Source organism: Pan paniscus, chromosome 13 (assembly GCF_029289425.2).
Source record: "Pan paniscus chromosome 13, NHGRI_mPanPan1-v2.0_pri, whole genome shotgun sequence".
NCBI classification, from domain to species: Eukaryota; Metazoa; Chordata; class Mammalia; order Primates; family Hominidae; genus Pan; species Pan paniscus.
The window spans coordinates 133,769,438-133,794,749 of NC_073262.2; the positions used below are offsets into that span (position 1 = coordinate 133,769,438).

A 25,312-nucleotide genomic window follows, 5' to 3' on the forward strand; every position below is an offset into this window, starting at 1 on the left:
ATTTGGTTATATTTTTATCATGACTACTTCATAAAGAATATTGACAATATGTTTGAAAAACATACTCCCTGTGCACAGTGTCATTACATTTTTCAGTAATGTAGGGAGAAAGGATACCCATATCTGCTGTGTGTATTATCTGTTAATAGCTCTAATTTTAATATATATATGTTAAGTTTACATGTAGAGGAATCCAAAGTCACTTTCCAACAAAAGATTCAGTTCATTCTTTTCCTTGGTCTTGGAATGAAGGATACTTGAGAAACATCCTACCAAATTAAGAAATATCTGATAATCTTACAAGCCTATTACTCTTTTCGTCCCAGATTTATACCTACCTAAGGACCTTGTAAGGGATGTTGTGGGGTTTTTTGTTTGTTTTTCTTGTTGTTTTGTATTTTTTTTTAACTCTGATCTCAATGACAGATTAAAGGAACGTTGTGGGTTTGGTTTGGTTTGGTTTGGTTTGGTTTGGTTTGGTTTGGTTTAAGACAGAGTCTTGCTCTGTTGCCCAGGCTAGAGTGCAGTGGCGCTATCTCGGCTCACTGGAACCTCCACCTCCTGGGTTCAAGTGATTCTCCTGCCTCAGCCTCCCCAGTAGCTGGGATTACAGGTGCCCACCACCACGCCCAGCTAATTTTTGTATCTTTAGTAGAGACGGGGTTTCACCATGTTGGTCAGGCTGGTCTCGGACTCCTGACCTCGTGATCCACCCGCCTCGGCCTCCCAAAGTGCTGGGATTATAGGCGTGAGCCACCGTGCCCGGCCAGGGACATTGTGTTTTAAAGTGGCTCTTCCCAAAAGTCCTGCAGAGTATGAATAGAAGTTATATGGGGCAAAAGAGTTTTTGATCAAATACATTGGACAAATGCTGGTATAAACAACAGTTGAGTGGTTTATAATAAGGCATCCTAGAACTTTTGTTATGATATGTATATTCCTAGAACCTTTGATACAGTGTATACATATATTTTGTATCTGCAAGAGGAGATGATATATGTACAGTATGCCTGAACTCCCAAACTTATTTATTAAAGGACTTCTTTTTTCATAGAACTGATATTCTGAAGACTAGGATATTGGGGAAATACTGATAAATATTTTGGAAAATTTCATCACTTGTGGTCTTAGGAAGTGCAACCATGAAATCAATTCTAGTCTATGATTTCATTTGTTTTGCTATTCTACTAGCTAGTAAAATATTTTGTTTTGAAAATTTTGGGTTTTTTGTTAATTTTTTTGTCTTGATTTAATTTTTAAAATTAGGTCTTATAAAATTATCTGAGATGTTACCTTACTCTAATATTTGTTTATTACTATTTTTCTTTTTTATATTAGAGACAGGGTCAACTATGTTGCACAGGCTAGTCTTGAACTCTTGGGATCAAGTAGTCCTCCCACCTTGCCTCTCAGAGTGTTGGGATTACAGGCATGAGCCATCGCACCCAACCTTACACTAATATTTGAAAGAGGTTTGTTTCCTTTTTTTTTTTTTTTTTTTTTTTTTGGAGACAGAGTTTCACTCTTGTTGCCCAGGCCGGAGTGCAATGGCACTATCCTGGCTCACTGCAACCTCTGCCTGCTGGGTTCAAGCGATTCTCCAGCCTCAGCCTCCCGAGTAGCTAGGACTTCAGGCGCCCGCCACCACGCCCAGCTAATTTTTTTTTTTTTTTTTGTATTTGTATTTTTGGTAGAGACAGGGTTTCACCATGTTGGCCATGCTGGTCACGATCTCCTGACCTCAGATGATCCACCCTCCTTGGCCTCCCAAAGTGCTGGGATTACAGGCATCCGCCACCACGCCCAGCTAATTTTTGTATTTTTAGTAGAGAAGGGGTTTTACCATGTTGGCCAGGCTGGTCTCAAACTCCTGGCCTCAATTAATCCACCCACTTTGGCCTCACAAAGTTCTGGGATTACAGGCACAAGCCACCACGCCCACCCAGCCTGACAGAGGTTGAATTATACAAATTTTGGATTCAGACTGGCCTGGGTTTGCTATCAGTACTTACTCGACTTTGGGCAAGTTATTTAACCTTTCTATCTCTCAGTTTCTTTGTTTATAAAGATTGTTTTGTGCTGGATTTTGTTTGTTTTAGGAGTAAGAGGGTTATATAGCATAATACATAAAATACCTAGTACTGTGTCTGAAAAGTAATAGGTGTTTATCAAATGTTAATCCCATTTTCTCTTAATTTTTTATGACCTCTTACCTCAAGACGAGAGCACTCAAGTTCTTAAGCTTCCTTTTCACTTACCCTCAGTTATATTGAAATTTAAGTAAAGCATAACCAGTTCTAAACTATTCCATTCACGTAGTTGTTAATTAACTTCTTACTACACTGTTGGATGAAATTATTGACTTAGAGTGACAGTAGATATAGTTGTGCATCATTTAAGAACAGGGATGTGTTCTGAGAAATGGCAGTTCCGTGAATGTACAAACATCATAGAGTATACTTACACAAACATAGATAGTTATGGACTGTTGCTTCCAGAATACATACCTGTACGTCATGTTACTGTACTGAATAGGCAGTTATGGTAAAAAATACAGTATAAAAGATAAAAAATCATACAACTATATAGGGCACTTAACCCTGAATGGAACTTGTAGGACTGGAACTTGCTCTGGGTGAGTCAGTGAGTGAGTGTTGAGTGAATGTGAGGGCGTAGGACACTATTGTCACTATAATAGACTTTATAAACACTGTACACTTTGGCTGCTAAATGTATACATTTTTTTCTTCAATAATTGATCTTAGCTTATCTTTTTTTATAAATTTTTAATTATTTTTAATTTTTTGACTCTTGTAATAACACTTGGTTTAAAACACAAACCTGGGCAGGCGCAGTGGCTCACGCCTATAATCACAGCACTTTGGGAGGCTGAGGTGGGTGGATCACCTGAGGTCAGGAGGTGGAGACCAGCCTGGCCAACGTGGTGAAACCCATCTCTACTAAAAATACAAAAATTAGCCAGGGGTGGTAGCATGCACTTGTAATCCCAACTACTCTGGAGGCTGAGTCAGGAGAATTTCTTAAACCCAGGAGGCAGGGGTTGCAGTGAGCCAAGATTGCGCCGTTGCACTCCAGTCTGGGTGACAAGAGTGAAGCTCCATCTCAAAAAAAAAAAAAAAAAAAATTGTACCACTGTACAAAAATATTTTTTCTTTATGTTCTGTAAGGTTTTTTCTGTTTTCAAAATGATTTATTTATATTTTTTAAACTTTTTTGTAAAAAACTAAGACACACATACATTATACTAGGCCTACACAGGGCCAGTATCATCAGTAAGTCACTTAGGCAATGGGAATTTTTCAACTCCATTATAATGGGACTACCATCATATATGCAGTGTGTCACTTCCCGGAATGTTGTTACATGGCATGTGAGTATAAATTGAAAGTTCAGCCATATCAACTTTATTTAAAAGTTGTGTGTTTTTTTAAATTCTTTCAGGAAGCCATTAATTTGCTAGAACCAATGACAAACGACCCCGTGAACTACGTGAGGCAAGGGGCACTCATAGCTTCAGCTCTCATCATGATCCAGCAGACTGAAATCACTTGTCCAAAGGTGAGCAAACAAAGAAATTCCCTGGAAGAGAGATGGTTTGGTCTTTTCTTTAGTAACTTATCGTCTTTTGAGGACATTTTTTAGTTCAAATATGGTAAACACTGAAAGTAAAGTAAAAGTAAAGAGAGCATTTTAGAGTATAAGAGAATGGGGAAACTTTAAATATGTAATGCTCTTTAAATGTATTTTTTACAGACTTAATGGTCCCTTTGTTAATTTAAGTATGTAACCATGCTTGAAAAATTAGAACTCTTGGGGTGTTAAAACCGTAAAATGAACTATTTTTTTGCCTTTCACTGTCCTTTTAAAATGTATTCAGTGGGATAACTTTTTCCTCTGATAATACAGGATGCGAACTTAGGCAGTCCATGACTTTTTTGATCTATCCTTCTAAGGTAATTTTTAAAAAGCCTGCAGTCACTTTGTATCGTACATACCATCTTAGTTTAGAAATGAGTACATCCACATTCTTTTTGGAATGTCATTGCCCTCCTAGGCGATCTTTTTGGGTGGAGTTCCAAATGGCTCCAAGACAGCTTTCTTTTCCACTTGACTCACATCTGCTCCACAGAAACACTCTTGTACATTTTGCCCTTCTGGATAGGAATATAATAGGATGTCAGTGCTAGTACCTCAGCTAATAGCTAATGTCTCAGTGCACAGCAGCCCCTGATCATATTGGACACTCCAAGTGGACCCTCTGAACCCCTATTCTGTAAACTTGGAGTGAGGGGGAAAGACTCACAACCCAGCTTGCCCCAAAGAGATCCTCTTCACATATCCTCCACAATCCACACCCACCTTGTGGGTGACTCCATAATAGTTTTGAGACACCTGTTTTAAAATTCTCTGATGAGCCCAGCATGGTGGTTCATTCCTATAATCCCAGTACTCCCGGAGGCTGAGGTGGGAGGATCACTTGAGCCCAGGAGTTCAAGGCTAGCCTGGGCAACATAGGGGGAGGCCCCATCACTACAAAGAATTAAAAAGGAATTAGCTGGGCATGGTGGCATGCACCTGTAGTCCCAGCTATTTGGGAGCTGAGGTGGGAGAATCACTTAAGCCCAGGAGGCCAAGGCTGCAGTGAGCTGTGGTTGTGCCACTGCACTCCAGCCTGGGTGACAGAGCAAGACCCTGTCTCAAAAAATAAAATAAAATTATCTCATGATAATCTCTCAGTCCTCAGGTTGTTAGTGTTTGATATCTCATGTATCTTGTCATTTCAGCCAAAACTTCTCATTTTACTAAGAAACAGAAAATGCATGTATCTTATTTTTAATACATGTACTAAAATTAGCATGCTTGATATACTAAATAGACATGTGTAGCTTACACAACAATTTCAGATCTTCTAATTCTTAAAGCTAGGGACTTTAGTATCCATGTATTAATTAATCCTGCTCATATAATGGGAAGTAGTCAAAAAATTGACAACAGAAAAAACTGTTGGCATTGTGTCTTATGCCTCATCGAGCAAATAATAGCACACCACCCTCATTTTCAGCAAAGTAGATTTGAGGAGGTAGAGAAAAGAAAAATTTCCAGAACTCATTGATTATTCTAATTTTATGGAGCTTTGTTTAAAAAATTTCAAGTTCTAAACAGTTGCTGTCATCTTTGCTTCATTTATTTAGTGCTTCTATTTCTGTCTCAAAATCATTTTCAGGACTTTCAAAAATTGTATTATTACAAAGATAGAATCTGACTTCTCATCCTGTTTTTATAACGTATTACTTAATATACTACATTTTCTAGAACATAAACATCTTTCCAAACACCACATTTCTTTTTGTTTTTAAATATAGCAGCTATCATATGAGTAGCTTTTACATATTTTATTTCTGCTTTTGATCTTCAACTGAGCTTTTGGAGGTTATCCAACTGAGTAGTGTCATTAAAGAAACAAATTTTGGTCATGGAATGCACCTCCTCTAACAGTAATACATAGACATTCACTTTGACCCCACATGTTGCTTTCATGTTACTTGTATTGTCAGCAAGACAAATGTTCTGTCTTCACATCCTCTGCTGTAGGATTTCATTGATTTTACAATTATAATCTCTGTTCCAAAAATGGCAGAGTCCTTTAGGAGCTGGATAATCATTCCAGGAACTGTTGTTGAACCAAGTCTTACCTGGTGCAGATACATGGGGCACACTCCCATCTTCAGGTTGTATCGGAATCTTAGACACTGATTAAAATGTCAAAGTGAAGTCACAGCTAGTAGCCTTTGCCATTAATATAAACTGGGTAGATAAATGTAAGTGTATATACCACTGACTAAAAAAGCAAAATTGACATGTGAAACTCAAAAATTCTTTCAGGAAACACTACTCTTTAGAGCGAAGTTGTTACTCAGCTTAAGAATTCTTAAAGTTAATTTCATTGTTTTCTGTTATTAAGCAAGTGATAAAGAATTTCATAGACTACAGTTTATATCATCTTTCCTTTATCTGATAATTGCCAACAAGACAAAATTGACATTTTGGGGATGGTATACAGCATGTTGCCAAAAAGAAAAATCTGTTGAGAAACTCTGAAGGGGAGTAGATTCTCAAGGCTACAGAGTCTTAATTGCAAGATTGCAAAACCAGTCCATGAAATAAAGTGGAAATGGCTCAAAAATAAAGATCAAATGTGAATTTCATCAAGAGTTATAAACCCCTCTCAAAGGAATTCAAAAGAGAAATTTCTCAGATATTTTGTGAAATTCACAATGGAAATTTCCAAAGGAAATGTCTTATGTAACCATTAATATATGTCACATCCCTAACACTTAGCTCCACACGTTGCCCTCTTAGTTGAAGTATCTCCAGTACATCTTTGCTTTGCTTCTCTCAGTTTCTCGCTAGCTCATGCTCACAAACATAAACCCAGGAACATGCACACATCCCTGGATCAAAGGTTGACATTTAACAAGGGTAATGTTCTTTTTTAGGTCCTTGGAGCTATTTTGCTCTAAAAACCCAACTCTCCTCTTTATTAAATTATCTATCTTTTGTTTTTCTTGTTAAATGAAATCCACCATTAAGATGGGCACAGTGGCTGAGGCAGGAGACTCGCTTGAGCCTGGGAGTTCAAGGCCAGCCTGAACAACATCCCAAGACCCTATCTCTAAAAAACAAACAAAAAAAAATCACCATTAACAGTTACTTGAACATGTACATATTAAGTATCATATATAAACTCACATCAAAATATTACACTTTAAATATAGAATCTGGTGTTCCTATTACCAATATTACTTGGCCTAAGGCCTGGTACAGGAAAGCTTCTCGTATCATTGACAAGTACCCTCTTTGGAAGTAGAATTAAGCTCCTGCAGTTCTAAAATAAATCACTGTATATATGATTTTATAGCATAACACATTTGTAAGTAGTAGTCTATTACCACACTGTCATTTTAAGATAGGGACTTGGACTCTTACAGTGTTAGTGGTAATAAAAAAGAAAAAGGCTACAGAAACTACTATAAGCAAATTAATGCCGATAAAATTGAGGAGGGAGCTGAAAACTCATTTGGGATCCTGATAATGGGGAAGTCATGATAGCATCAACAAGAATATTTTGAAGGAAGAATACAGATAATATTCATTTCAGGCATATTGAGTTTGACATGACAGCATGTCATTGGAAACAACATGGGAGCATAGGAAAAAAATTAGATGCTAAATACGGAGATTTGGGAACTAGCCATAAAAAAAATTATATAGGCCAGGCACAGTGGCTCACGCCTATAATCATAGCACTTTGGGAGGCCAAGGCGGGTGGATCACGCGGTCAGGAGTTCAAGACCAGCATGGACAACATAGTGAAACCCCGTCTCTACTAAAAATACAAAAAAAATTAGCTGAGTGTGGTGGCGGGCGCCTGTAGTTCCAGCTACTTGGGAGGCTGAGGCAGGAGAATCACTTGAACCTGGGAGGCGGAGGTTGCAGTGAGCCGAGATCACACCACTGCACTCCAGCTTGGGCGACACAGTGAGGCTGTCTCAAGGAGGGGGAAAAAAAAAAAAGTATATATATCTAAATAGATATATACAGATATATATACACATATATAGACATATATAGAGAGAGACATATATAGACATATATATATGTGTGTATGTGTGTTTATAGCCCTTTATCTACCATTACAGAATCCAGAAAGCTCTGAAAACTCAGAGGTTTGTTTGTTTTTAAAGACTCATTTGGATGTAATTATTAATTCATTATCATTTATCCTACTTAGTATAAATATTCATATATTGTGCTACTTCAGAAATAATTTATTTGATTATGGGATATCATAATATATAGAGCAGTACTACACTGGGAGTATTGTATAATATATGGATATGTATCATGTTAGCCTTCTAAATTCTGAATTCCAAAATACATCTCACCTCAAGGATTTCATGGAAGGAATTACAGACATATATTTGAAGTCATAAGCACAAATATAATTTCACAGACAGAAAAAACACCTCCAAAACTGATCCTTGATGTACAGCTACATTTCCATAACCAGGAAGATAGAAAAATAGAAAGGAGGAGTCACACTCAGATGATAAGTACCAACAGAAACAACTCTAAGGAACTTTATTGCTTTCTCCCTGATATCTAAGAGTGGGCTTTTTTCCAGCAGTATAGGGCATACAAGTAAAAACATGATGAATGTTAAAAATGCAGCTTTTTGAGAAGGTAGATTTTAAATACTCCTACATAGTACAATGCATGGATCACAGTGTTGCATAAAATTTTAATTGTCTTTTTTTGTGAGATTGTTGTGATATAAAATGGAAAGCTAATATGATTTTTCTCCTGGAAATTCTACTTTTTGTTTTTTTTGGTGGGGGGAGACCATACTATTCATAACAATGAAATTGAGTTAGAAAATCTTAATCCTCACCCTGATTACCATTAATTGCTTGTGATAGCAAGCAAACCAATTGTTTTGCTTGTCTTTTTAGTCTTCATATCTGTAACTAGATGTGAATAGAGGGAGTAGACCAGATGGTCTCAAAGCTGACTTCGAAATTTAATGTATGTCCTAATCTACTAAAATAATTCTTTACCAAGAATTACAATAATGAAAATTAAGTTACTGATACATAAGAAATAAAATGTGAGAAAAAAATTTAAAATGATAAAAACTAGCTTTTTAAAGCATTCTATTTAGATAAGCCGATTGTATAGTTGGACTGATTTTTTTATCCATTTGTCAGTTTTACTGAATGCTTTTCTATTGTTTTGGGTACAATTTTAAATTTAAATTTTCCCTATAATGTACATTCAGTGCTTTGTTCTATGTTTCTTTTTATAATTTTGTGAAATATTTCTTAAGCCTTTAGCACATAAAATTTCCATACTGTATAAGGTAATGTAAGTGTTCATCTAAAATAAGTTCAGAATCAAAGGAACTTGACTGGTCGAACCAGAATAAAAGCATCAAACATGAGATTTTTTTTTTTTTTTTTTTTTTGAGATGGAGTTTTGCTCTTGTTGCCCAGGCTGGAGTGCAGTGGCACGATCTCGGTTCACTGCAACCTTTGCCTCCCGGGTTCAAGCGATTCTCCTGCCTCAGCCTCCTGAGTAGCTGGGATTATAGGCGCCTGCCACCATGCCCAGCTCATTTTTTGTATTTTTAGTAGAGATGGGGCTTCGCCATATTGGGCAGGCTGGTCTCAAACTCCTGACCTCAGGTGATTCACCTGCCTCGGCCTCCCCCAAAGTGCTGGGATTACAGTCATGACCCACCTCACCCGGCCACATGAGAATTTTTTTAAGTAGAGGGGAATTTAGTGATGATTTAATCATGCTAGGTTTTATAGTTAAAGAAATCCTGAGAAGTAAGTGACTTAAGTGGTTGTGTGCTGGGTAGTGGCAGAGTTAGTTCATTGTTTCCCCACTATATTCTGTTGCTGCCTGTGAATAAAAAATGAGAACCATGTTCAAGGAATATTATTTTGTTAGTAGCATTTAGATTGCAGAGATAATAGGAGGGATTGGTAGGATTCTTCCCCCATATGGTGAAACAGTCACGCTTATTGAACTATGAAATGCCCTTTATACATTACACGACGTATATGTTACCTCATATAATCCTATAATAGCCGTGTAAGGTAGGTGCTAACATCCCTGTAGAGATGAAGATACTGAGGTTCATAACAGGTAGTAACTTACCCAAACAGCTTATAAGAACAGCTTATAAGCCAGGGTTGTGTGATTCTATTATTCTGCCACTGTATCACATTGTGGCCTCCCAGACCAAGACAAATGAAAAGGGGGAAAAGATTCTGAAAGAATATGTAATGCAGATAAAGTCATTATATTAGGAAACTCAAATTTGATATTTTCTGCTTTTGGCAGATTTGGGGAGCTCCATGATTATGTGCTTCTTGAACAAGCCGACTTCTTCCTGGGTGCCTACCATTTGAAAAGCACTGTTGGGAAAACAGAGAAGTGTAAGACATAGAAGAAGCATAAAATAGTTTACTTATTGTCACCCAAACAGATTTAAAGGAATATTAATTATTCATACAGAATATATTTTATAAATATATGTTCTAATCATAAAAATAATACATATTAATTTTAGAAAATGCAGAAAGGATAAAGAATTACCAGTAATCCCACCTTAAGTGAGTCAGCACATTTTCCATTCCGATACGCTCCTTTTGGTACGAGTACACATTCTGACAAGTCCTCAGAAAATTAATGTGAGTAGATAATGGAAATCTCTACTTTACGTGAATATACTTAATGCAAAAGATACCTCACACAGCTTTGGTGAAGGGTAATTTACTTTAAGGTGGAACTGAAGGACCATGCTTTTTAGGAAACCCGCAAGGTTGGTGGTAAACAGAATAGCTATAATTCAAAATGCAATGAAAGCCTTAGTGTTTGCTTGGACTTTTTAGGCCTGCTGACTAACAGTGGTAATGTATGAAATCGCATTCAACATTCCTTTGACCTTGAAACATCCACTGTGGAATGAGGATTCAAGACAGAGCTGGTGCTCCCACACTAAAAAGTCATAACACCCGTGATTGCAACCACGGAACTGCTCTGCCTTCAAGTCTGGTCCATATCCCTCTCTTGAGCATTACGAAACTCAGAACTAACTCATTATCATTGGAGCAATATTATTCCCTGTTCTAAAATGGTACCACAAATGAGTAGACTTAGACTATAATTCTTTCTCTTGCTCCTTCAGGTGAATCAGTTCAGACAGCTGTATTCCAAAGTCATCAATGATAAGCATGATGATGTCATGGCCAAGTTTGGCGCTATTCTGGCCCAGGGCATACTGGATGCAGGTAAATGTTTTTAAGTCTTCGAGATTTATTTATTTAAACTAAATCTAATAAAATAACTATCTGCTCTAACTATATGACATAATGGAAATTGAGTCTGAGGCAAATTATTCCTGGAGAAAATTTGGAGCCTGCAGTTCATAGAGATCATGTACATTTAAGAGTACAGGCCGGGCGCAATGGTTCATGCCTATAATCCCAGCACTTTGGGAGGCCGAGGTGGGTGGATCACCTGAGGTTGGGAGTTCGAGACCAGCCTGACCAACATGGAGAAACCCCCATCTCTACTAAAAATATAAAATTAGCTGGGCGTGGTGGCACATACCTGTAATCCTAGCTACTTGGGAGGCTGAGGCAGGAGTATCACTTGAACCCAGGAAGTGGAGGTTGCAGTGAGTCCAGATCGCGCCATTGCACTCCAGCCAGGGCAACAAGAGCAAAACTCAGTCTCCAAAAACAAAAAAACAAAAAAAAAGTACAGGCTGTTGGCCAGGCACGGTGGCTCACGTCTGTAATCCCAGCACTTTGGGAGGCCAAGGCAGGTGGATCACCTGAGGTCAGGAGTTCAAGACCAGCCTGGCCAACAAGGTGAAACCCTGTCTCTACTAAAAATACAAAAAAATTAGCCAGGAGTGGTGGCATGCACCTGTAATCCCAGCTACTCAGGAGGCTGAGGCAGGAGAATCACTTGAACCTGAGAGGCTGAGGTTGCAGTGAACCGAGATTGCTCCACTCCATTCCAGTCTGGGTGACAGGGACAGTGGTGACAGTGCCTGTCACTTAGTAAAGTGACTGTTGGTTGGTTTTTTGTTATTTTTCTTTTAAGACAGAGTCTCACTCTGTCACCCAAGCCGGAGTGCAGTGGCACGAGCATGGCTTGCTGCAGCCTTAACCTCCTGGGCTCAGGCAATCCTCTTGCCTCAGCCTCCCAAGTAGCTGAGACTACAAGCATATGTCACCACACCCAACTAATTGTTTAAACTTCTTGTAGAGATAGGATCTCACTATGTTGCTCAGGCTTGTCTTGAACTCCTGGACTCGTGCAGTGTTCCCACCTCGACCTTCCAAAGTGCTGGGATTATAGCTGTGAACCACTGTGCCCAGCCAATTTATTTTTCCTTTAATTTTCTTAGTATTATATGAATTTTAAACAAGTTGACATTGAATCATTTTTGAGGAAAACATTTTAAATAAATTCTAGCAGCCAGATCACTTATAAAATAAGGTAAGTTGAATATTTACCTAATAAATGCATACAGAGCACACTGTGCCATCTGGCTCCAGAATTCTCACCATCCACCATAATACCATAGTGTGTTTCAAAAGATAGAGTGGTGTGCTTTATTTCCTTAGACTTGGAGTTCATTTGACATATGCCTTAACGTTATTATTGGTGACCTCTCAATAGGATAAGAGGAGAAGAGCAGATACATACTTCATTGTTCAACTATGTGATTCTTTTTCTTGATGTACCCTATCCATGTGAATATAATCCTTTTTATTTTTGCTAATTTGAAAGGTGAGGAATAACATCTCAAGGTTTTTATAGCAGTTCTAGTATTAAGGGAGCATTTTTTTTCACATTTATTAGCCATTGGATTCTAAGAAAAACAGTTAGCCTTATTTGTTGCAGTCATTGTTTCCTCAGTCAACTAGGAATGTGTGTATATTTGTAGTGAAGGAGATGAGGAAAAGAAGCTGCTATTAATTTGATAACTCATAATTTTTTGTTTTTAATCTTTTTGGGTTTTCTACTTGCTGAGAGTGTTTTAATCATACCACAGTTTTCAGAGTCCTTTTATAATTTTAGATAATCTCCCTCATATGGCCTCTTTCTTTAAAAAAAATCCATATCTCCTTTCTAATTTGATTAATCCTTTTTTCTTTATTAGGTTTGCCAGTAATTTCTCTATTTATGTACTTTGTTCTTTTTTTGTAAATTCTTTATTTTTGATCTTTATTATTTGCTGTTTTATAACTTTGGTGTTCTTTTCTAAATTTTTGAGGCAAATGTTCCTCTCTTTTAACCTATTTGTCTAATGGAGTTTTTTGTTTGGTTGGTTTTTATTTTCCAAGAAGTTGAGAGTTTTCTGGTTAAAATTTTAATATTGAGGCATAGTTTACTTTTCTCTTTCTTTTTAATTTAAAAAATATTTCCTTGCAGCTGTTTATAGATAAAAAAAATTCTATAAATATTTTAGGTAAAGTAAACCATTTCAATTCTAAATGGTATTGATTCCCTCCCATTTACAAGCTACATATGTAGGTTTCCATAGTTTCTCCCTTCTCACTCTTCACTACCTTCCAATATTTTTATATTATGTTTATGTTGTCAACAGTTTGTGATATTTACATTGTCTTCAGAAATCATAATTCTTACAATTGTATGGTCTTAGTTTCATATTTAAATGGATTCAGTGCCCATTTCTTTTATTGCAGCTTTTTCATCCTTAGGTTATCTGTACTAAGTCTAGACACTTAATTGGCTGGATTTTATCAGTAATTAAGTTTTTTTAATTGGGCTTTTAAAATTTTTTAGATTTACAGAAAAAATTGAGGAAGAAATGCAGAGTTTCCATATGTCCCCTTTGCCCCTCCAATTTCCCCTGTTATTGGCATCTTGTGTTAGTGTGGTATATTTGCTTACAATCAATGAGCCAATATTGACACATTATTATTAACTAAACTCCCTAGTTTACATTAGAGTTCACCCTTTATGTTGTACATTTTATGGGTTTTGACAGATCTTTAATGACATGTGTCTACCATAACAGTATGATACAAAATAGTTTCACTACCCTAAAAATTCCCTGTGCTTAACCTATTTATCCCTCCTTGCCCTCCCCACAAGTCCCTGACCTTTTTACTGTCTCCATAGTTTTATTTTGTTTTAATAGATAAAGTTTCGAATTTATTGAAAGTTTTTTTATAATATCCTCTTACTTTTTCAATGTCTGTGGAATCTGTAGTGATATCCCCTTTTTCATTCTTTTTCTTTTTAAAAAACTTATTTTTATTTATTTTATTAAGGTATGGTTGACAAATAGAAATTGTACATACAGTGTACATGGTGATATATATACATGATATATATACATGAGATATATATATATAGTAAAATAGTTAAATCAAGCTAATTAACATATCTGTCACCTTACATACTTATCATGTTTTGTTATGAGAAAATTTAAGATCTCCTTAAGCAATTTTCAGATATACAGTACATTATTATTAGCTGTAGTCATCATGCTGTACTATAGATCTCCTGAACTTACTAATTATCCTAATTGAACTGTCTCCACAGTTTTAGTTTTGCCTTTTCCAGATTTTCATATAGTTTGAATAATACATTATGTAGCCTTTTCAGATTACTTCTTTTGGTGGTGAGTATTTAAAACAACATTTAGGGATAACATTTTACTGCTCTGTAATCTTTTTTTTCTCTTTTAGCTGCCACTTTTTAAAGTGTATGATTTTAGACTACACCCCTTCACTTGTTCACCACTACCACAGTTTTTTGCTGGTTTTTACTATATTAGGGTTACTTGTTAAGAATTGGGGGAGACTGCTCTGGGCACACTACCTGTAGGGTAGCCCTGCTCTGCAAGGAGCAATACAAAAAAAGAAAAATAAATTTTTAATTAAAAATATAAAATTATATATTAAGAAAAAAGAATTAAGGGAGGATAATTCTATGTTTCGCCTCTTCTCTGCCAGATTTACTACAAGTCATCTCACTGTGTTCTCTTCCTTCCTCTTTCAGCCTCTGTTTGTCTTTTCTTTTTCTTTTTCTTTTTTTTTTTTATATCTTCTTTTTTTGTTTGGGGCTTTTTTACTTTATCTGTTTGTCTCGTGGACCAATCAAGTTTTGGTGCTTCTTTCTGTTTCTCTTTATTTATAACAATTTTTGCTTTAGACATTTATTACATAAAAGTTCTTTTTTTGCGGGCGGGGGGGGGCCAACTCTGTCACCCAGCCTGGAGTGCAGTGGCATGATCTCGGCTCACTGCAACCTCCACCTCCCGGGTTCAAGCAATTCTCCTGCCTCAGTCCCTCCTGTAGCTGGGACTACAGGTGCACACCGCCACGCCCGGCAATTTTTTTTGTATTTTAGTGGAGACTGGGTTTCACCGTGTTGCCTAGGCTGGTCGCGAACTCCTGATCTCAGGCAATCCACCCACCTCAGCCTCCCAAAGTGCTGGGATTACAGGTGTGAGCCACCATACCTGGCCCTACATAAAAGTTCTATACTGTAGTGTTCACTGTTATGAGCATAGAATTAATCTCATGTCCTTTTTCACTTTTTAATATCCTATCCTCATAGAACACTGTGCTGCAACTGCGTTAGAAAAATTTGCAGTCTTGATCTTCTCTCAGTAAAATTAGTGGTAGTAGGCCTGGCTTAGTGGCTCACACCTGTAATCCCAGCATTTTGGGAGGCCGAGGTGGGTGGATCATTTGAGGTCAGGAGTTTGAGACCAGCCTGACCAACATGGTGAGACCCTGTCTCTACTAAAAATACAAAAATTAGCTGAGCATGGTGGTGCATGCCTGTATTCCCAGGTATTCAGGAGGCTGAGGCACGAGAATTGCTTGAGCCTGGAGGTGAAGGTTGCAGTGAGCTGAGATTGTGCCACCGCACTGCAGCCTGGACGACAGAATGAGACTCCATCTCAAAAAAAGAAAAAAGAAAATTAGTGGTAGTAGAGAAAAATCTAGAGAGGGCAACTTCAAGGGAAGGAATGAAGTTGAAGTTTATGAGAACTCACTCAGTGATTCGGTCTCTTCTGGGAGAAAAGCCGAAGATAAAGAAGTTGATTGAAGTTTGTTAAACTGCAAATTATCAATATGATAAACTCTACCTTATTTATTAAATCTCAGAATGTTAGAACAAAAGGCTAATTTAGCTTCTAAGTCCGAAGAAGATAGATTTCATTGAACTAAAAGGAAATTCAGCTTCAAAGTTAGATCAAATAGCACGTTAGCTAGGCATCGTTTTCCTCTCTTCTGCCCTCCCCAGCCTCCATCCCAGGTTAGTTACTATGTCTTAGTGAAATGTTCCCACTAGCACCCAGGTTTATAGCTATCATAATACTTTCATATCTTATTTTAATTATCGAATTATCTGTCTTCTTTGTGAGACTGGAGTCTCCTTAGGATCTTTTCCAGTATGTTATTCACAATCCTCAACATAGAGTTAGCATTCAGTGAATGGGGGTTAGCGTAGGGAAGAGTACAAGTAGACAATAAATGTATATAATTCATTCCTATTGGAAAAACAAGATTAAAGTATACCTGGCCTTTTTTTCAGATGAAAAATTTAAATACCTTTAGTGGAGTATTAAGAAAATCTAGATTATTTGGTTGAACAGTAGAAACCTGATTCTTATAAAAATTAAAATGCTGCTTGGTTTAGTCAAGTCAAGTCAGTGTTTGGTTCTTGACTCCAAGCAAAATGTGAAGATGCCTATAAAACACTGAGATCAAGAGAAGAGAAATGTAAGCAACAGGAATCCGCATTGGAATTCCAATTAAGACCCTGATTAGGCACAGACAAGCCCCATTTTTATAGGATATATTATTTAAATGAAGATTCTTGCATTTCAAAGTTCTGTGATCCAGCACTAACTCTGTTACCATCTAGCGCATGGGCCAAATCTGATAATGGTGTGTTTTGTTTTGCCTGCCTAACAAAATTTGCAAGATTTTGGACAAAATCCATAGTCTACTTTTAAAAACAAAATGACCTAGTGACCCTGGACCTACACTGTAGTAAGATATTCCCTTTAAATAGAACATGTGTTTTCCAGTTTGCTTCAGTTTTAAAAACAAAATGACCTAGTAATCCTGGACCTACACCCCCAGTAACAAGCTACCTTTAAATAGGACATGTACTTTACAGTTTGCTTCAGTCCCCAGTGCTCCCAGCCCACTTATTCCTTATTTGTTTACTTGACTTGTTCCTAAAGGCATTTGGGTTTGTAATCCCTCATAGCCTCCTAGAATCTCAGCCTTACAAGGGCTCACCAGCTCTCCCCAACTGATGGCTTGGATCTTAGCTCTAGTTCACTGGCTTTCAAACTTTATCTGCACTCTGTAGAGGAATAGTCTAGGGCAGCAGTCCACAACCTTTTTGACACCAGGGACAGGTTTCATGGAAGACAATGTTTTTTTCTACGACGGGGGTGGGGTGGTTTCAGGATGAAACTTTTCCACCTCAGTTCAGTAGGCATTAGATTCTCATAAGGAACGTACAGCCTAGATCCCTCGCATGTGCGGTTCACAATAAGGTTCACATTCCTATGAGAATCTAATGCCACTGCTGATTTGACAGGAGGCAGAGCTCAGGTGGTAATGCTCAGTTGCCCTCCGCTCACCTCCTGCTCTGCAGCCTGGTTCCTAACAGGCCATGGACAGGTCTGCAGCCCCAGGATTTGGGGACCCCTGGTTCCAGGCCATATATTCTCCCAGCAGTCCAAACTTCTGATTAAACAGAAGCAGCTCTGATTTCATTCCTTTACATATTGTGTTTCCTTAGAAAAATTTCAGTTGAATCAAGGGTTAGAGGTTAAGTTTTCTTTTGTAAGTGGTAGTGTTCTCGTTCAAGTGTTCAAATTCAACCCCTCATTTTGCTAATGGGAGAAAAGGAATTAGAAATAAAGTGTTTTGTCCATGGTTACAGGGCTAGTTAATGTCAGAGCTCCTCCCACCAATTTAAGTGGCTTAATAATTCGTCGGGTAATGCTCAATGCTTTCATAGATTTTTATATAGCTGCATATAAATCTTCATAATTTGTAAGGGATATTTCTCAAAATTCTAATAATGTTTATGCTGCTTAGCACCTAAAAGACCAAGAGTCAGAACATATTCTTTACTGTTTTATATAAATTTTTATAAATGTGTAAGTATATTATAAATATGTATTTGCATATGATTGAAGCAGAAAGAGTAAAACTAAGCAAACTATCTATGCTTGCCTCTGCTATGCTGTGCAAAAAGTATATACTAAAACTTTGCTTTTTATTAACACATGAAAAGCCAATATATAATGCAGATTAATACTTAATTTAGCATCACAGTTTTCATACCCTTCAGGCCTAGTTTTTGAAAAACGCCTGCCTATAGAGAAAGTAAGTCTAGATGTGTGCTAAATCCAGTTAAAAGTACACTTCCAATTTTGGAGAGCCTGGATAACTCACTAATTCCAAGGACTGCATATTAGACTGCACATATGAATTGTGCTTTTAAAATCATCACCAGATGTTTCCCTACTGCAGCACTTACAGATCTTTGTTATTGCCTGGGTGTAGTGCCTCACATGCTTGTAATCCCAAGACTTGGGAGGCTGAGTCAGGAGGATCATATGAGGCTAGGAGTTTGAGACTAGCCTGGGCAACATAGTGAGACCCTCGTCTCTACAAAAAATTTAAAAATCAGCCAGGTGTGGCGGCGCGCACATGTAGTCCTAGCTACTCGGGAGGCTAAAAGAGGAGGATCCCCTAAGGCCAGGAGGTCGAGGCTGCAGTGAGCCATGATCGTGCTGCTGCACTTGGTTGCAGTGTTTCACTCTGTCACCCAAGCTTGGGTAACGGTGACACCCTATCTCTTTAAACAAAAAAAAAAAGAAAGAAAGAAAGATATCGTTATTATTGTCCTACTATAATAATAGGACAATACTATTATTGTTCATGGTTTCTCTCTTTTTCTACAGGTGGTCATAATGTCACAATCTCCTTACAGTCCAGGACTGGGCATACTCATATGCCTTCTGTGGTTGGCGTCCTTGTATTTACCCAGTTTTGGTTCTGGTTTCCTCTTTCACACTTCCTGTCATTGGCTTATACCCCTACCTGTGTCATTGGCCTTAACAAGGACTTAAAGGTATGTCTGTGAGACCTCAGCTTTGTAGTATTTCCTGTTCACCGTATCTTATTCATATTTACCACCCACTTGCAAGGATTTCCATTAAATTTTAAAGATGAGTTAACATCTTATAATAACATTTTCCCTTCAAGTTGAATCGTCACCTTTTTGAATGGAGTGTGTCATTGAAAGTTTTGAAAATCATATCTCCTTACTAGCTGTGTAACTTCAAGTAATTAGTTGAGAAAGAATGGTGAGAGAGGGGGCTAAATATAAACATATGAAGAGGCTTTATATACCACTCTGATGAATTTTATTTAATACTAAAGCCTGGGAACTGTCGAAGGATTTCAAATGATAAATGAACATGAGATTTCCATTTAGAAAGATCTTTCTGGTATCAGTGGAAACTCATTACAATGCTATTGCAGTAATCTGGGCAAGGAAGAATGCAAACCTAAACTAAATCTTCCAGAGTTATCTGATACTCGAGTGGTTGATGGAAGAAAGAATTATTACTAAAGGGAAAAAGCAAAATAGGAGGATGACCCTTTGGTAGAAGCAGGAAACAAGACCAACTGTGAGGAGCTAGGGAATCTGATGGAATGTAACTGCTGACTTAAGTCAGAAATTTAAGGCACTGCGTGCCCTGTCATCACATTTGTGGTCATATTTTTTTAATGGAGTTTGTGTTTAGGTCTTTCTTAGTCCTGTGACTTGATGATTCATCTTCTTGTTCTTTAAAAGTCGAAAGGCTTTTTGACCTTTAAATAACTCTTACATCTGGTCATCACTGTTAAAATGTTCTACTACATTTTCAGAGTGGAAAAGTTTTAGGCTTAAAACTGACTGGTAAAAATAGAATATTTCTTTGTATTGATTTTTTCAGTATAGCTGTACAGCCAGTTATCCTTCGTTAAGTGTTTCGGTACTAAAACTGCTCACATTTGTAAATATTGAGCAGCTTTATTGTCAGAACAAGAATCCCTTGGTTTCCCAATCCCCAACTTTTAACATTGTAATTAAACATCCTGTATAACCTGTTTTATTCTCTGCCAAACAATTTTATGACTGCTGTTTTTACTCTTTGTAATGAAAATGGGATGGAGAAGATAAGGTTCTTTGTCCTTATGGTGGTATTTATTATCATCCTCCATCAATGCAGATTGGGTAAATAGAGAAAAATTCAGGCCGGGTGTGGTTGTGCACATCTGTAGTCCCAGCTGCTTGGGAGGCTGAGGCAGGAGAATCGCTTGAACCCAGGAGTCAGAGGTTGCAGTGAGCTGAGATTGCACCACTGCACTCCAGTCTGAGCAACAGAGTGAAACTCTGTCTCAAAAAAAAAAAAAAAGAAAGAAAGAAAGAAAGGAGGCCGAGGCAGGTGGATCACGAGGTCAGGAGATTGAGACCATCCTGGCTAACACAGTGAAACCCCGTCTCTACTAAAAATACAAAAAAAATTAGCCGGGCATGGTGGCGGGCACCTGTAGTCCCAGCTACTCGGGAGGCTGAGGCAGGAGAATGGCGTGAACCCGGGAGGCAGAGCTTGCAGTGAGCTGAGTTTGCGCCACTGCACTCCAGAGCCTGGGCGACAGAGCGAAACTCCATCTCAAAAAAAAAAAAAAAAAAAAGAAAGAACGAAAGAAAGGAAAAATTCAGACCAAAGAACTTTAAAACTGGTCACTAGGTAATGTGAAGCTGACTTTCTATTAGGCTCATGTTACACTCTTACAAGGCATGATTATATATGGTGTGGAAATTGTATTCAGGCTAGTGTAAGTTACTAGTCTGGTACAAAGAAGGGAAATGGCAGTTTGTATGCAGGATAGACCATCAAATGCTTTACAAAGGAGAGAACAGTTGATCTGATGCTCACACCATGAATAGGACTTACCCATTGAAGCAGGTTGGTTTGTTCATAAAGATAAAGGGATGCCCATTCAAAGGCACAGAGATTAAGAAAAGTATAGAGAACTGCAGGTAATTCTGTAAAGAACCTAAAAACTAAATCAGTAAAAGTAGACATGGCTTTCAGAGAGGAGTCATAACATAGTTGAACATATAGCCTGCATTAAAACTTTGGTCTCCTTTTGTATCCGTATGCTTGTGGAGAGCACAGAGTACTTAAAGCCAATGTTATTTTAATGGAATTTCTTCAGATGCCGAAAGTTCAGTATAAATCGAACTGTAAACCATCCACATTTGCATATCCTGCCCCTCTGGAAGTACCAAAAGAAAAAGAAAAGGAAAAGGTAGGTTCTTTGTTCCTTTTAGCAGCATTTGTACTTAAATATAGGAGCCACTGAGTATTTTACTTTTTCTTTAACTATGTTTTATGTTTTAAAAGTAACACTTCTTATGCTAACATTTGACATTACACAAGAATATGAAGTAAAAGTCCTTTTCGTCTCTTGGTCATCCAAGTCTCATGTCACAGGAGTCACAACTTCTGAATCCCTCTGAAGGTTTTCTCTGCACATGTCAGTACTTTTTATACCACGAATAAAATTATTCTCTACATACTTTTCTGCATCTTGTTTTCACATTAACTATATATTTTTTTATTTTTAAAACTTTCAATGTATACAGATCTCATTTTTTCCCAGAGCTGCAAAACAATGCCTTTACTATGTGTAGTACTGTTTGTTTTACCAGTGTTTTCTTTGATATTCATTTAAGATTATTTCTCATTTGTTAGCCCTACACAAGTGAGCCTGGAATTGAAAGTCTTTATACACATGTATTTGTGCACTGTGTGAGTATATCTGTAGGTTAGAATCCTGGATGTCAGGTTACTTGATCAAAAGTAATGCACATTATGTTCATAGTTATTAACTAATTTGCCTTTCAAAATGGACATAATCACTTTATACTCCTACCAACTGCGTATGAGGACACTCCTGTATTAAAGAATAATACATTAAAGAGTTGTACTTGCCCATAAAGTTTTACTCAGTAAAATTATACTTTTTTTGATACCTTATATATAGGAAAATGGCTCTTTCTCTCATGATAATTTTCATATTGGCCAGTTGTTGATTATTTGCTGTAAATTTTGTGTATAAGTAAGGATAATTAACCAAATTTGAGGGTAGCAGTTAAGGAATAGCCTTGACAGCATCTTGTTTCATCAGCCATGTTTCAGACCCTCCTTTGGGTCTGAAACAAAATCAGCTTTTACACCAGTATTGCCCAGCTTTTCACCTTTGTTTTCAGCAAGACCCATGAAGGAGAATAATATAGGCTAACCACTCACCCACTGTGTATTAGCATTGTAAGACATGTAGTCCAGAGAGGATATCTACAGCCAGCGCTGAAGGAAATTGTTCTATTTTCCATTGCTTTCCCGTAAAGCAAAAAGGCTATAGCACCCAAATCTCAATCTTGGAAGTACATGAGAGCAAATTCATATCCAAGGTAGGCTACAGATCAAAAAAAGGGAAGAGTTATATTGGACACAAGCCTCCAAGAACTAAAGATTCACTTGATGACAAGAGTAGTAAATTATTTCAGTAAATGTCCTGTTTAGTTTTCCCATTTATTCTTTGATTTTTAGATATATATATATATATGTGTAATACAGCTAGGAAATAGAATAGTGTTGTAGGACTGAGTTCTCTAGGGCTTGCATGTTTGTATGTCAGTAAGGGATTACAACAATTTACCCTGCTCATTTCCCCAGGTTTCTACTGCTGTATTATCTATAACTGCCAAGGCTAAAAAGAAGGAAAAAGAAAAGGAAAAAAAGGAGGAGGAGAAAATGGAAGTGGTAGGTATAACTTGGTGGTCATGTGGATTGAAGTATCTCTGTCTCTGTCATGGTCGAGATTCTTCCTTAGTCGAATATTATTCTACCTTGCTCTTGGCTTCCTTCAAATAATTATCCTGTTCCCAGCATGTGGAATCATCAAACTGTACTTGAAAGAGACTCTAGAAAATATATCCATTTGTGGGAAGAATAGAAGGGTACAAATCAGTAAAAAGTTCCTGGAGCAAATGACAACTAAAATAGGTTTTGAAGGGCAAAGTAGGTTTTTCACAGACAAGATGATGAGGTGGAGAAAGAAAAACCCTTTCAAGCAAAGGGATTATCATTTGTTTAGGTAGACCTTTTTCTGATCTCTGCTGGTAGAAAAACCTTTTTATCCTTTAAAACCAAGTCAAATACCATTCTCATTCCTAAGCAGAGTTACTTTTCCCTCCTCTGAGTCTGATAGCACTTTAGTTGTGCTTCCATTACTACCGACCACTACCTCTTGTACCTTATAGCTGCTCAATAAACTTCAGATGTTACTCAGTTCTGTGGAACAGAAATGAACTTCTATTGAACTTTTTTTAAATTTTATTTTATAGGATGAGGCAGAGAAAAAGGAGGAAAAGGAGAAGAAAAAAGAACCTGAGCCAAACTTCCAGTTATTGGATAACCCAGCCCGAGTTATGCCTGCCCAGCTTAAGGTCCTAACCATGCCGGAGACCTGTAGATACCAGCCTTTCAAACCAGTAAGTTACCAGTGACTCTTACTGTATATACCAGTGGGATATTAATCCATAGGACAATAGAATATTGATAGAGAATGATAAATCTCCAAAGCATTTGAGCAAGCTCACTAGTTCTAAGAAATTATTTAACAAAAGAGAGAATGTTCTTTTCCATTTCATATAGATTTGGGAGAATTTTTCTTTTCCCTGTGTAACCCTACAAACTCCCGTCTTCTACCACAGACATACGACGTAGGAGTTCCTAATACAGCAATTTGATTAGGAATATAGACTCTACAGCCAAGCATACAGGATTTGAATCTTGAGTATACTGCTCAGGCTAAGTGACCTTAGGCCAGGTACTAAATCTCTCTCTGCCTCAGTTTTCTTTATTATAAAACAGAGATTACCATCCCTGACTCAGAAATGAGGCACAGATTGAACAAGCACTGAGAACAAGACTTGGGACTGCTCAATAAGTATTGATTACTATGGTAATTACACCGTTGTCTTTTTTTTTTTCTATTTCATTACACCATTGTCATAAATGCATTGCATTTTAGTTAGAAAAGGATCTTCATGGAATTTAATTTATTCCAAGACAGAGTGCTTCATGTTAAAAACAAATGCTTATCAGAAATATGAGTGTGATACTGCCTTTATCTTCCAGGTTCTTGTAGATAACTAGAGCACCATCAGTAGACCCATCCAAGACATCCGGATGCTAGATCTGTCTAAAATGTCAGAGATTCGATTTCTAGATCCTTATCCTTATACAGGAGTAAACTTATTCTTATCAACCTGATGGTGGGTCAAAGGCAACTCCTACCTATAATTGTGAGTCGGGGTCTTACCTGACTAATTTATCAGCTAGAAGAGATAAACCCAAGGGATGCAAGATAGTGTATGTAGTGGTTTAGAGCTGGAATTTGGCATAACTGGGTTTTTATTTCTACTGTTAGCTGTGTGACTAAGACAAGTCATTTAATCTTTGTATTTCAGTTTCCTCATCTGTAAAATTGATATGGTAATGCTACCTACCTCCTGTTGATGTTGTGGAGATTAAATAGGTTGTTACATGTAAAGCACCTAAAACAATGGTAAATGCTAATCTGTAGCACTGCCTGATCTGTAGTAGTTGCTGTGTAGTGTTAAATGAATGGACAGAATCATCAATGGATACCTTTAATGCAGTCGCTGTCTGATCTGCAACCTGGTTCATCTCGGTGGCGGTTTTACAGAGAACGTATTCTAACTGTGTCTGTAAACTTATCTTACCAGTAGCATGGGAATCCAGAACAGATGTATTAGGACACAACTAGAGCATATTCTAAGCACGTGAAATAACTAGTGTTTTTGATAATTATGAACTAAGACAGTGAGGCACATGCTCAATGCCATTAGGCCATATGAGCACACTGTACACCACAGTAGAAAACTAAATGATTGCTAAGCCTTTGCTCAAATTAAGTCAGAGATAGCTATAACAGTTGGTCCACCTATGAATTAAAAGACTGCATATGTCTGTGCAAGGAAGAAATGAGGAATCCTGTTGAAAGTATAGCCCTACACACACACACACTCCTTCAAAGAGTGGGAGACTTTGTGTTCCAAAGTGTTTAAGGAAATTCCTGTCCAGTTGTTAGCTGACTACTAAGTTAAATGAGCATTGACTTTAGTGGACACACAAATCAGGGAATACAAACTTTATAGAATAGGAGAAAATATTTTCAAATCATTTATCTGATAAGACAGTTACATCTAGAACATACGAAGAGCTCCTCCAACTCAACAATAAAAAGACAACCTAATTTTAAAACAGGCAAATGATTTGAATAGACATTTCTCCAAAGAAGATGTACAGATGGGCAAATAAGCACATGAAAAGATGCTCAACATCATTACTCATTAGGAAATGGAAATCAAAACCATAACAGGTGCAGTGGTTCCCACTTACAGTCCCAGCTACATGGGAGGCCAAGGCAGGAGGATTGCTTGAGCCCAGTAGCTCGAGGCTGTAGTGCAATATGATTGTGCCTATGAACAGCCACTGGACACCAGCTTAGGCACATAGCAAGACCCCATCTCT

At 37.5% G+C, this 25,312-nt stretch overlaps 1 protein-coding gene across 1 annotated transcript in view; it reads left to right on the forward strand.

Annotated features, from left to right (window-relative positions):
- PSMD1 (proteasome 26S subunit, non-ATPase 1) overlaps positions 1-25,312 on the forward strand; it is a 115,479-nt gene that overhangs the window by 85,513 nt on the left and 4,654 nt on the right. Inside the window, exons 18-23 of the mRNA XM_008975340.5 lie at positions 3,463-3,579; positions 10,781-10,883; positions 18,593-18,762; positions 20,904-20,996; positions 22,427-22,513; positions 23,098-23,244. Of these exons, the coding sequence (XP_008973588.2) occupies positions 3,463-3,579; positions 10,781-10,883; positions 18,593-18,762; positions 20,904-20,996; positions 22,427-22,513; positions 23,098-23,244 (717 nt within the window). The remainder of the gene's footprint in view (positions 1-3,462; positions 3,580-10,780; positions 10,884-18,592; positions 18,763-20,903; positions 20,997-22,426; positions 22,514-23,097; positions 23,245-25,312) is intronic.